General features: G+C 34.8%; 1 protein-coding gene across 8 annotated transcripts in view; it reads right to left on the reverse strand.

Moving 5' to 3' along the window:
* LOC138707571 (BBSome complex member BBS2-like) overlaps positions 1-14,038 on the reverse strand; it is a 64,209-nt gene that overhangs the window by 34,014 nt on the left and 16,157 nt on the right. For all 8 annotated transcript variants that reach the window (XM_069837158.1, XM_069837159.1, XM_069837160.1 and 5 more), the window contains exons 5-8: positions 12,894-13,076; positions 9,169-9,391; positions 8,856-9,076; positions 3,374-3,430 (exon numbers count right to left, since the gene is read on the reverse strand). In XM_069837158.1, the coding sequence (XP_069693259.1) occupies positions 3,374-3,430; positions 8,856-9,076; positions 9,169-9,391; positions 12,894-13,076 (684 nt within the window). The remainder of the gene's footprint in view (positions 1-3,373; positions 3,431-8,855; positions 9,077-9,168; positions 9,392-12,893; positions 13,077-14,038) is intronic.

The raw sequence follows: 14,038 nt of genomic DNA on the forward strand, positions 1-14,038 counted from the left end.
AAAACATTGTATGAATATGTTTCACTAATAATTAAATCCATCTTTCATAACATTACGTACAACAGCAACAAATTCAATATCTACAGAATAAATGGAAAAACACAAAATCAGGTAAAATATGAAAATACTATGAGAGAGAAATGAAGACCTGAACTGACAAACATCCAAAGTCCATTGAAGTAAATTTTTTTAGGAGAGAAAAAAAACTATATAGGTTTGCAACATAAGAGTACTGAAATAAATATTTGCATGATTTAACAAAACAGGCTTAGGGCCGTATTCATAAACGAGACTTTGGATGAAGACTTCTCAAAGTCGACTTTCGTAGTAAAGTTTAACTTCGTTAAAAGTCCTATTCATAGACAATGCTTCTGAGCCTTTGACTTTGGTAAGTCGAGATTTGACGATCTTGTTCTAATGTTGGCAATAAAAATCACTGCCTTCTAAACGAATTAAATTACTAGATAGTTGAAATAGAGTAGGTATTGCCACAATCAAAGCCATCATTTGAGTCACAAATCAATGAAACAATTGAACATCGGTACATGTTAAGTGATTGTTAACCGTTCTTGCAGCTTTACATAAGAATAATAAATTATTCAAAGGCTTATTGTGAAACTAACGTAAGTACAAAAATGGACATTTTTAGGTCTTTACACCAATCGATAATAATTTGTTCATCTACTTGGCCACAAAAAATCGTAACTCAGTTCGAACAATCTTGTATATCAAAATTCGTAACTACAAAACATGATGGTAGACATCATATGAAATAGTACTGCCTGTTAAGAACTTTGTTATGAATAAAACATCGATTGTAGTTACATTAGTTTCACATTAAGCTCTCAAATTATTTCACTGTAAAATAATTTTATTCTGAAGATATAGAAGATAAGAAGATGCCACCAATGACAGACTATGAAAGAGACATATTATCCTGCTGTAAGATGGCAGAGTTATTCCCTGCTTGTCTGCAGAAACTACTTAAAAATTATTTGAAATCAATATGCAGAAAACATTATTATGACGACAGCAAGATTATAAATTAACTGCATATCCAACTGTATAACCTATTCTTTATAGAATTAAATAGTCAAAATCAATATTAAGCTATCAATCCTTACCAGTACCTGTAGCATAAAATCGCGATGAAATAAATTGTATTATTTATTGGTGGAACAGACAATCCTTTTTGATTATTCACAATTAAAGTTGAAACATGACGAGGTATTTATTACTGTCTGTTTATCAAATCTGTACCTTGATTTGAATTTATAATCTATAATAATACGCTAAGGAACATGAGGAGCTTTAATAATCTCCTGGATGTCCTCAATATTCTCGGAAAATTAAACAATTTTCCAAATATCAGCCATTTTCCTTATGTTCACGAACGAAAGTCAAAGTCAAAGTCTAGATTTTCGGCGACTTCGAAGTAAAGTCACGATTGAAGTTTACTTTCGTCAAAGTGTCGACTGTGAATAGGAAAATGGTGACTTTGTACTTTCCAAAGTCAACTTTGGTCCAAAGTCTCGTCTATGAATACGGCCCTTAGAGTTGGACTTGGAACAATCGTTTTTACAGCAGTGGCGGCTGATTGACTGAGGCAAGTGAGGCCGGGCCTCAGTCACTTGGCTTAACTGAAATCAAATTTTGTGTTTTTATATAATATATTAGTTATTTGAATGAAGCATATATCGCTGTAGAAGCATTTGAAAACTTTGATGTATATAGAACTGTTTTGCAGTAAAATTTGTTCCCGAGGCCGGGATCGCTCGTGCCGGGTCTGGCTTGTGATGTATATAGACCTGTTTTGCAGTAAAATTTGTTCCTGAGGCCAGAATCGTTCGTGCCAGGTCTGGCTTAATGCATTTCATGTCCTTTCGCGGGCTTTGATTTTACACTTAAAACGTTGTAGCTGAGGCACAATTCGTCTGGCCTGGTCAGGTTTCACTCGTCCCATCCATGGGCTGGCCTCAAGGGTAGAGTGGGGTGGGAATAGCAATGGTGACTTGTCTTCCTAACTAGGCCATAAATAACAAAATTCCAGCTCTTTGGCAGGCAGAGGCGCACTTGATTCTCTCCCCTTATGTCTTAGTTTATGACTTAAGCGAGGGTGTTGCACTATTGTACTTCATAGTATATACAGTAGTGAGTATGGGCCAATGTTGTTATGTATTTTGGGAAAATATAAACAGAAACAAATGAGAGAAATAATGCTGGTGCAGTTAATTCATTGTCAGAGTGTCCTTTTTCGAAAAGAAATAATACTGAAAGAAAGGAAGTTTTAAATAAAGAGAGAGCCTACCGAGATATCTGATAATTTTTCTGACACATAATCATAAAATGCGAGTTTCTTTTGCATTCTGGTATGGGCAACATAAACGGTTAAGTGGTAATGTGGTGCAAAATAAACTTCTCTTGGCCTTGTTTGTTGCTGTCAGAGGAAAAAATAAAAAGAAAAGAAAAAAAGAGGAATTTCAACACATAATATGGGTTGCTTCATCACACGAAACAATCACTGAAACTCAGAGCATAACAGCTTATTTGGTGAGTGAAATTATTATTTTTCATTGATAGTAATAAGAATAGACTAATAATAGTAATAATAATAATAATAATAATAATAATAATAATAATAATAATAATAATAATATTAATAATATAAAAATAATAATTAATATCATAAATAAACATTTCCTATCGGAGGCACTTAAACTAGTTGCATCTGGCCTCACCGAGGATTTCGATCACCGGCCACTACTGGTCTTGTGATGTTTGTCAATTCAGGTCTTCAATTAATAAGAAACCATCTTTATTTTAAGTATTAATTTTAATTATTACAGAATACCTATAAAGTGCAATACAATTTTGTCACTCATTCAATTATATCATCCTCAGCAGGAAACTTGCAACTTGAGAGCCAATGATTAGCATGGTCACTATTAGACCAGTGATCGGCAAAGATTACGTCATATAAATTGCAGCCTGCAATACACAGAAAATTGAAAAGGTATCATGCCTTACCCCTCCACCCTGTTTGTGTATTATGGAGTAGACGAATGAGGAAGATACTCTCTCTGTATGTGTGTGTGAGGGCGTGTCTATGTGGCTGTGGATGCATACAAGTGTAAAAATTTTCCCAGAGTTTGTGTGAAAATACACCAATTTATTTAGATACAATAGTATCCATTCACAAAATTAGCATATTAAGTTAGATAAGAGTGTGTATTTGAAAATTCTTTTCTTATTTTTGCGGGAGGTTGACTTAAAAAATTATGGGAAGTTGACTTAAAAATTAGTCTCTTTATTAACTATTAAATTCAAGTGCTAATCGTAAAAAGTTTCACAGTAAAAAGGTTCAAGAACTCACAGCTTTTTCTTCTGTACCCATGTTAATAGCAATGCCCGTCTGCAATCTGGTTTGAGCCTGAAAAAAAAAAAGCACTTCTATTTGTACAAGTTTTCCTAATGATCCAACAATGAAAATCTTGGAAAGCATTAAAATGTAACATTAGTTAAAATGTTGACCATATGAAGTAACGAGCAAACATGAAAGTATGTGATTTTATATTTGTACCACATCTGGAAATTATTACTAACAATCTATGATCTGAAAAGCATTTATTGTGTAGGAACTAATATATAAGTTGAAAGTTAGCGAAAGTTTTCAAAGTTAATCAAGAATAAAAGTTAACTCACTGACATATCTTCCCATTATACACCTTACTACTTGTTTCATCAAATTGTGTAGATTTCTTACAACATACTACTTTTGCCTATAAACGTTTTCAGCATTCCATATAATTCAATAAAAACAATATCTCCTAATCAATATAATTAAAGTAGAATAATACAACATGCATTGTGTGAAATGCATAACAAGTCACAATTCATAATCGTTTCTTCAAAATTTTACTACTATCTCATTAACCCTTCAGTACTCGCGTGGATTACAATAGTAATCCACTGATATTTAATCCTCTATTACGTCACTGCCTGCAGCACTGCGTAGTTGAGCGTCAATGCAATTTCTCGTCACAGTCTAAGTGAGGCATTACTGGTGTTTAGACGTATTTGTCGCAACCCTTTGGAAAGTTATACGAAGTTTTATAAAGTGATGCACAATTTTTCCGAGTGGATTACGTCAGTTTTTTGTTCAGGTAAGTGAAATAGTTTTTTAATATGGTTATAAGTGATGCAATGCAGTAAGTTTATGAAAAAATGTGTGACATCGTTCCATCCTCTTCGCAGTTTGCTCCAATGGGTACGGAAACTACAAACAACATTTGCAAATGGCTGGATGAAGATATGGATGATGGCATTGAAAATGAAAGTGATGATGAAAGCAGCAGGGGAGATCTTTAGAATGAAGTTCACGATTCTAATTCAGAACAAGACAATGATGATGATGATTATGATGATGATGATGATGATGATGATGGTGGTGGTGATGATGAAAGACTAATGTCTATAAATGATGGAAACTGCTATACGGATAGAAAAAAAGACTACAATTTGGCAGGAAGAACCAGTAGCTCAACGAGGGAGAAGACGAGCACAAAATATAGTGATTCATTTATCGAGCCCTAAAAGGGCTGCAAGAATTGCGCGGACCCACACAAAGAGTTTTGACTGCTTTATTGATCAGACAATAATCAATGTAATTGTAAGGGTACTAATATTTGTATTGAAAAAGTGAAGCGTAATTACGGACGTGACAGAGATTGCAAATTAACAAATGACGTAGAAATTGAGGCACTCTTGGGTATTTTGTATTTTGCTGGCACCTTGAAATCGGGAAGACTGAATGTAAGAGAACTATGGGATAAAAATGGCACAGGAATAGAGTCAATTTACCTGGCAATGACCTACAATAGATTCTAATTTTTGTTACAATGTCTACTCTTTGATAACATTTATGACAAAAGGAAAGGAAAGAAATTTATGAATTGGCTGCTATACGTGAAGTATTAGAGTTATTTGTTCAGAACTCACAAAAGTGCTGTAGTCCAAGCGAATATGTAACTATAGACGAGCAGTTGGTTGCATTCAGAGGACGATGTCCCATGAAGAGTATATACCTACTAAACCAACAAAATGTTGGATCAAAATTTTTGCTAAGGTGGATGTGAAAACATATTACACTCATAACTTGGAAATTTATGCTGGTATTCAACCAGACTGTCCATTTCACCGAAGTAACAGTGCACATGCAGTGGTGAAGAGGCTGGTTCATCCCATCAAAGGAACAGGAAGAAATGTGACCACCGATAACTGTTTCATGAGCATACCTCTGTGTTTAGATCTTCTAGAAAATGACAAAATTACACTTGTAGGAACATAGAAAGAAAACAAAAGAGAAATCCCTCCTCATTTCACAACTACTAAGACAGGCAAGTTAACAGTACATTGTTTGGATTCAATGAACGCTGCACAATTATTTCGTATGTACCAAAGAAAAAAAAACACTGTTAGCATTATCAACCATGCATTATGATAAGGCAATGGATGAGGAAACGGGAGGCAGCTAGAAACATGAAATAATATCATTTTATAATAGAACTAAATGTGCTGTGAATGTCCTGGAACAGTTATGCTCAGCCTATGATGTAGGCAGAAATTCACGACGCTGGCCTCTATTTTCTTTGACTTACTAAACATGTAATTTGTTTGAACTGTATGGAAGAAATGCGTAGGCCTACTTAGATAATTGAATCAGATGTAGATTAGGCTATCATGTGCGTTAAATCTGAACTGCAAAAACATCTGTAAAATATTATATGTGAAGTGTGAATGATTGTTACATCCCTGAATTTTTTCATTGCTACACCCCTGAGTGAGGTATTTAGTTATCAAATATGACGTAACAAAGGTCAGCAGTAGTGAACTTGCGTTTCCTGTGGGAGAGTTTACATCAAGAGATCAGGTGACCTTCAAACAGCGAATGAGCAACAATTCTAGATAACCTACATAATTATGATGATAGTGAACTAACTCATAACTATGGTGCAACAATAAATTATGACTCATAGACACGTCCAGTGTGGAAACATTATGTAAACATGTCACTTGAATGCAATTTGTGTACTATAATACGTTTCATTATTAATATTTATACTTAATACGTTCCGTTATGCGTAACATATCCATTCTCATTACTGTAATAACTGAAAACAATATATTTCTTAACATTTAAATCTAATTGCAATGTTTAAACCATGTCTGCAAACAAAAACAAATGTGGATTACCATTGTAATCCAGGTGAGTACTGGCGTTACGAAATTTAACGCGAGTAACGAAGGGTTAAGATACCCAAGTTCTTCAGTAAGCATATAATTAATACGTTTAATCATTTACAAATCTGTATCTTTTATATGTTTTAGTATAAATACTTCACATACATTGAGGATGCCTCCTACATGATTCTCAATGATTTAAATTTGATCCTTTGTTTACAAAAGTTTGTAGATCACTAGTTTAAATGAAATAAAATAAAGAGAAATAGAATGGCATCAGGATCTAAATAAAAAAGAGGTAGCTTGGCTACTCTCACAGGCCTGATAATGAATTAAACTGAAGAGTCTGATTCCAAAATGCATTCAGTCCATTTTTCTGAAAGAACTGGGCTAGTTTTTGTATCTACCATCCTACGAACTGAGCAAGTTCTAAAGTGACATGCACAATAGCACAACGTTGTAGACAAGGTTTGTCCTTGTTTAGAAAGAAAACATGCTTAAAATATAATGATAGAGGCCTCAAACATAATCACATATATTATGCACAAATCATAAAAATGGCCAAATGATTGAGTGAGTTTTGAAATTACACTCTTCACCTGTCAGCATTTATACCACGGAAGAAGCTAAACCTGAAGCAGAAATAGAAAATATTTGCAACACTCTTAAAAAACTGTACAAAAAATTAATGATAAAAAAATTATAACAACAGCCAGAGAACTTAATGCTAGAATCTGTGGAACAAAATCTCTATCAGGAATAACATAACATATCAAATAAGTCAGAAACAAAAATGGCGAACACATGCTGGAACTTTATGCAGAAAATTGTGGCTGAAAATTAATAACACTTCCCTCCCCCTTAAAAAAAAAATCGGAAACTCTCGTGGGCATTCAGCTATTAATTGTATATTAACAGGTAGGAAAATATAACCACAAGAAACCTTAGACACATAGGAGTCTCCCCATTCTCTGACATTGGAAGTGATCACAATTTCCTGGTAAGCAAACTCAGAGTCAACATCCAATTTAGAAACAAAGGAAAACAAAGCAATGAAAACATTTCACAACGAAAGGCAGAACGTAATGAAAAATAATTTATCAGTCACTCAAAAAAAAAAAAAAAAAAAAAATTGAAGTGAATTGAATTTGGGGCCGGGGGGGGGCACTGTGGCCCAGCAATGTGACCTGTTATGGTCTATTGCGCTAACCCTCAAGATAGGCGCATTCCCAAGCCCACACTGGCTGACTACACTAAGGTTTGCTGCAGGCAACCCTCTCGTCCCTAGGCCAGCCCCCTCCATGCGTCGCCAGCTGGCCATCGGGGAACGCTATGGAATGATGACGAATTGGAGAAATGGTGACGGAATGATGTAAATGCCTAATATGGGGAAAAACGGGAGAACCCCGAGAAAAACCACAACTGCGACCTTGTCTGCCACAAGTGTCACTATTGATTTTTCAACGACCGGGTCTCGAACCTGGGCCGCCTGCATGACAGGTCAGAGGTCTGACCACTCAACAACTGCAGGGGTAAATAATAATATTAATTTCTCATAATATATTTTATGCAGTAAACTATGAGAAATCTCAAAGATAAGTAAAAATGATGAAGTGAAAACGTGAAATACGCTAAAAACTGCTATAACATGTGTAGCTAAAGAATCTCTATGTACAAGAACATTACGAGACAAAAATATCAGACACTGGACTCCATGGTTTAAGGAAGAGATAAAGGGAATGACTGAGAATAAGACAAAACTACATATGAAATATCTACAAACAAAAAGCAATAAGGTTATGAGGTGTACAAGAAGCTAAGAAATCAAGTAGTAGCAACAATTTTATTAGAAAATTGAAATAAGAATTCTGGGACAAATTTTCTTACGAATTAGAATAGGACTTCTATGCCATACAGATACTAATAAAGATACAAAGAACAGATAAAAGACACAAATGAATATATGAACCTATACAACGTATCAACAGATGTAAAAAATACATTACACAACTTTATTCATTGCAGGAAAACACTGAGTATAACATCTAATAAATAATTACATATTAAAAAGAAAAAAAGATGAAATTTAAAGGCAAATAAGAAACATAAAAAGCAGAAAATCAGCTGTCACAGATAAAATGAAAAGTGAATAAAATAAGGGAGGAAAAATGTATATGACGAAATATAAAATCTATTTCAAACCATTTGTAGTCATGAAAAAATACCGACTGATTGGAAGAAAATATCACAACTCCAATTCTCAAAAAGGGAGTTCAGGCCTACACAATACTGAGATAGATGTTGAAGATAAATTGTGCAAATTCTTATAAGCCATTTATATTACTTGCATTAACAGTTTATTAAACCACTACAGCACAACATATTACTATCAAAGTCATCATAATTTCTTTCCACAAGAAATTCTCTTTCAAGTGTTGAACAAGGGTCACTAACATCAACAGTGCTGTAGGAAGGCCTGAATAAAATCAACAGAAGTAACAGAGAATGTGCATTTTATACATAAAAGTGATTTAATTTTTTAAATCAAAATGTAAAAGATCAAGCAGCTACTTAAATTTCTCACACAGCTTACAATAAAAGCGAAACATACGTACAGGTATAATTCCCATATGTTGGTTTGCTGCAGCAAACTGCTGTCCCAATTCTCCTGCACCAATGTCCGAAAACTGACTGTTGCCTTCATAATTTCGAAGCTCTAATAAAAGAGCCTGCTTCTTTGTAAAGAGATCTCTGATAGCTTCTGTCTCTATATTCACGTGACCTGCTGGTATGTTAGGTCGCATGCTCACTTGTCGTGAAAGGTTATATCCACGCACTATAAATAAATAAATAAATATTTTTTTTAACCAGATATAATTACAATGATTATTAAAGTTTTCAATATAAGACTCAAATTCTACCACTTACCTTCTCCTTCCACAGAACAACAGATGAGATCATTCTTTCCTGAGAGTCTGTAATCTCCTTCAACAATCCCAGCTATTGAATGATTTAGGTTATCTTTAAAAATAACCTCTCCAGTTCGACTACTACGGGCATCAATTTTGCCATTGGACCAACCAGTAATGAGTTCTTCCACACCATCACCATTCAGATCGTAGCCATAAATTGACACTGCACGGTTCTTTGACTGTAACAATAGAATCAATCACTGCTAAATTATTCAAACACCAGGTAACCATATCACTTCATAAGAATTTGCATTGCAGAGATTTATATCTTCACTTACAACAACTTACAAATGGCTTTCAAGGAATCCGCAGGTTCATTGTTGCCCTAACATAAGCCCGCCATCGGTCCCTATCCTGTGCAAGATTAATCCACTCTCTATCATTATATCCCATCTTCCTCAAATCCATTTTAATATTATCCTCTCATCTATGTCTCGGTCTCCCCAAAGCAGTGGCGTATACTGGTTTAAGGGTCTGGGCTACCACTGACCCTATTATTACACAAAATATATTTTAAAAACCCTATAATAAAATTCCTTACATATTTATGTGAATTTCAGACGTCTTGATTGGGACGAAAACACTTTGATGACTTCGTCATTGAAATTACATTGACTTTTCAATGGACATCAGTGCCAAGCCGGATAAACGTTCTTGTGTATGAGTTGATCTACAGTAGGATTTTATTCTCTTCAATGCAGAAAATGTTTTTTCTACCGATGCTGACGTAGCTGGTATTGTCACAATTAATGTTGCCAATTTAAGGACTTCAGGAATAACTTGGTTCAGCTGGTTTCCATATATGGCAGATAATATTTCATGGATAGGTTTGTTCGAAAAATCAAAGACTTCTGCTGAATATATTACACTTAATTCATTTTTCAAACATACTTGATCAAAGTGACTGTTATAGGACTGAAATAATTTGTTTAGTGCCTCATTCGGGAAGTTTTCTCTATAAGCAGAAAATTTTTGAGAATCTAGAAGATGTGTGAACTGAAGCTTTCCATAATCAGAAAATCTGTCAGTAATTTCCATGTGCATACGATCTAGTATGCTGTAGTACAGCTGCCTGTACTTCAATTCATCATCTCCTTTTCTTCGCTTTAATGGTGGTTCCATTGTATTGTCTGAAGAATTTTCATTTTCCATATTACTCCATATGGACGGAAACCCACTACGTCTGAACTCGGATATAGTATGTTTGAACTTTGATACCTCTTGCAAGCAGTATGCTATGTCTAGACTTTTTGTCTGAAGAATATTGTAGAGCACATCTGTATGTGCGAACACTCTAGCATAGACTTCAAGAAGAAATATATTCTGAAACTGTGTGAAAAAAATACAAATATCCTTGAGCCTGCACAATTACATCATCATCCCAGTTTTCTTCAGAGTCATTACAAATGATATTTTCAAAGAAAGCAGTCAGTTGTTCTCTGTATTCCTTTACTGTATTTACAAGCCGAGATGTAAAATTCCATCTAGTTGGTGCTACTTTTGGGAATTTCTTTTTCATAAATTCCTTGAGTTTTTCTGATCTTTTAGGAGATGATGAGAAAAATGCAGCTAAACCCGACAGTGTTTTGAAAAAAATGCGGCATTCTGGAATGGATAAAGTAGTTTGTTGCAAAACTAAATTGAGAACATGGCTGTAACAATGGACAAATAGTGCTTGAGGATACTTTTCTTGAACTTTTGTTTTTAAGCCATTAATATTTCCCGCCATAACTGAAGTACCATCGTATGTCTGTGCAATTAACTTATTGCCGACATTGTATTCTGCTATAACACCTTCCACATGCTGAAACAAAGCAGCAGCAGTTTTGCCCGAACTGACATTTGTGAATCCTATAAACCGTTCTTGAACATTGGCAGTACTGTCGACGTATCTTAAAACAGTGGACAATTGACTCTGATTAGAGCAGTCACTTGTTTCATCAACAACAATGGCCACAAAAGGTGCTTCTTCTATTTCAGATTTTATGTTCTTTATCATAACCCCACTTATAGCAAATATTAAGTCATTCTGAATTGCGGGAGAAGTACCACAGAATACTGTTGAACTCTCAAGATGATTGGCCAGTAAATGGTCAAATTCACTTAAGGAACTTAAATATTCAATATAATTTCCTCTATTGTCTGATTCCACACTCTTATTATGACCCTGAAAAGCCAATTCTTGTTTTCCTAGAAAGCAGACTGCATTAATAAGACGCAGTAAAATCTCCCGATTTTTTTTCACAAGAGTATTGTGTTGGTTGATGTGTAGAACTTTTTGCTTATCTAGCTGTAAATCAATTCTTGTCTTCCCAAAGTTTGCAAAGTTCATGCTACTATAAATATGAGCTTTTGATTTGTCGTGTTTTAGGACTGCCGTTCAAAGGGAGTTCATATTAGAAAACCCCTCTTTTGACCACACATTAGTTTCACGGCTAAATAACAAACATGGCCAGCAAAATAGTTTAGACAGTTTAGAACTACCACACAACCAATTCCACTTACCATATGATGTTGAAGTGAAATGGCGTGTGTACTCACGCTGTTTTTCTTTTACGTCCATGGACAAATTTAACTCAGGAGTTGGTCTTTCCATTTTCACAATTTCAACTTTCTCGTTGTATGTATGACGGTTAAAAGGCACTTTTAATAAACCTTCTATTACACAGTCATTTTCAACACAAACCTCTCCAGAAACTTGTTCTGCCATATTTTTCACAATTAAAAACTTAATAATTCACAATTAATATAACTCTTAGACACTCGAACAAATCACAAATTTAAAATACTGCACTGCAAGAACACAATCACATTAATGAGCTAGCGTATTAAGCATATTGTTGCTTCGCACCTTCCAAGAAACCAATCACGAGAGCGGCAACTCACCCGCCTACACTGCACGATGGAAACAGAAGAGAGCGGGGGGACGGGGAGTTGTGCGACGTGAGCGGAACGGTCACAGGCTACCCTTCATAGCAGCGGTTTCTCCAGTGATGCCGCCTTGACAACTTGTTTCTTTTCGAGAGCAGAGAGCGCATATAAATCTAACAATTACTTTAATTTTAATTACTGTGGTAAAACTAATACGGTAATACAAAATTATTACATTATGTTATATTATAAACTTTTTCTTTTGTAATTTCCTTGGGCTACCACCGGTAGCCCCGGTAGTCCGCAAAATACGCCCCTGCCCTAAAGGTCTTTTCCCTCTGGCCTTCAAACTAACACTCTATATGCATTTCTGGATTCGCCCATATATGCTACATGCCCTGCCCATTTCAAACGTCTGGCTTTAATGTTCCTAATTATGTCACGTGACAAGCAACCCTTAAGTGCAGCGATACCAGATTTCCATGAAGGTTCAATCACACTGTAAATGCGTTTTTATCAGTTAATTTTGTATGTAATTATATAAATGAAGTCTTTTTTGAAGAAAAGACAAAGGAATATTTTTTCGGCTTGTTCCTCACGTTGATATTTTACCATTCACGTGTGTCAATACCCAATAGTTTTACCATAAATGGGATTCACACTTCAGACACAAATTATTTTATTTTTCGGCTACCCCATTATTCAAATACCAAAATGACATTTGACTTTTTGGTTACTTAAAACCTAAAGATACTGTTCTTAAAATTAATGCAGTTATACCCCTATCACCCTGTATTAATAGTAACCTACCTTAACTCTCCAAATTCTCTGCAATTTCTCGTACACCCCAACAGTTCCATTAGCAAGGCCATATCCAAATTTATTTCCACGAAAGGCAGCAAGTGCAGTAACTGCTTCTGTTTCTGTTTGTTCATTGATAATGTTGTCTTCTTTATATATTCTTATGTCAAAATCTTCAGAGCCAACTAACAGCTAAAATTAAGCAAACGGTTACCACATTGAGTGAAATACATACATAATAATACACTGAGTCTCTCAAAATGCTATACATCATCACAAGTTCCTAATAAATAATTATCTCGCAATTACTTCTCAAGGACTAGCATACTATCTTTGCATGGTGTGTCAGCATTCTTGGCATGTGCTGTGTGCATCAGTAAAACTCTGGAAGAATTATATAAAAAATAATGTCAATTTTCAAGCTATTCTAATATGCATCCTAATAAAAGACAAAATGATAAACTGCCTAAGACAGCAGACAGGTTAAGTGTACCACAGACTGTAACTTATCATGAGATAATAAATCCCACCACCAAAAAGCTTGAATCTACACTGTTCACAAAACCTGCAGTTGCCTACATGCACTATAAAATGATTTGCTTCAGTTATACTGGTATGGAGAGTTCGGAGTTTAAAAAATACCATTGGGTATATAGGCATCTTCTTAGTAGAATTCCTCTCTCTGTAATAGAACTAAAATAAGTTACTTGTGTAGCATTTTCTAACGTATATAAAATAAAAGTAAATCTATTCCAATTATTCGGTTACTGGAAATACAAATGAACTAAAATATAAGTCTAGTTATAAGCAAAATTAAACGTTTATATTTTGAAGCAATGCTTAGTTACAGTATTTAGATTTACCTCTGTTATTTTATATACGTTAGAAAATACGTAACTAACTTATTTTATTTTTATTACAAAGTGGGGGATATCTGCTAAGAAGATGCCTATATACCTAGTGGTATTATCTAAACTCCAAACGCTCTATCGGCTTGCTAAATAGCTTCTGCTGTTTCATTGGAAGTGGACTGTCACCCAGTCCTTTTGCACATACAGAGACACTCCTCCCTTTCTAATTTCTTCTGTCACTGTCAGATGAAAATTCGCAACAGTGGATCCCATTGAAATTCGCGTCGAAAATTATGTTAGACA

This window comes from Periplaneta americana, chromosome 10, assembly GCF_040183065.1.
Source record: "Periplaneta americana isolate PAMFEO1 chromosome 10, P.americana_PAMFEO1_priV1, whole genome shotgun sequence".
Classification (NCBI taxonomy): domain Eukaryota; kingdom Metazoa; phylum Arthropoda; class Insecta; order Blattodea; family Blattidae; genus Periplaneta; species Periplaneta americana.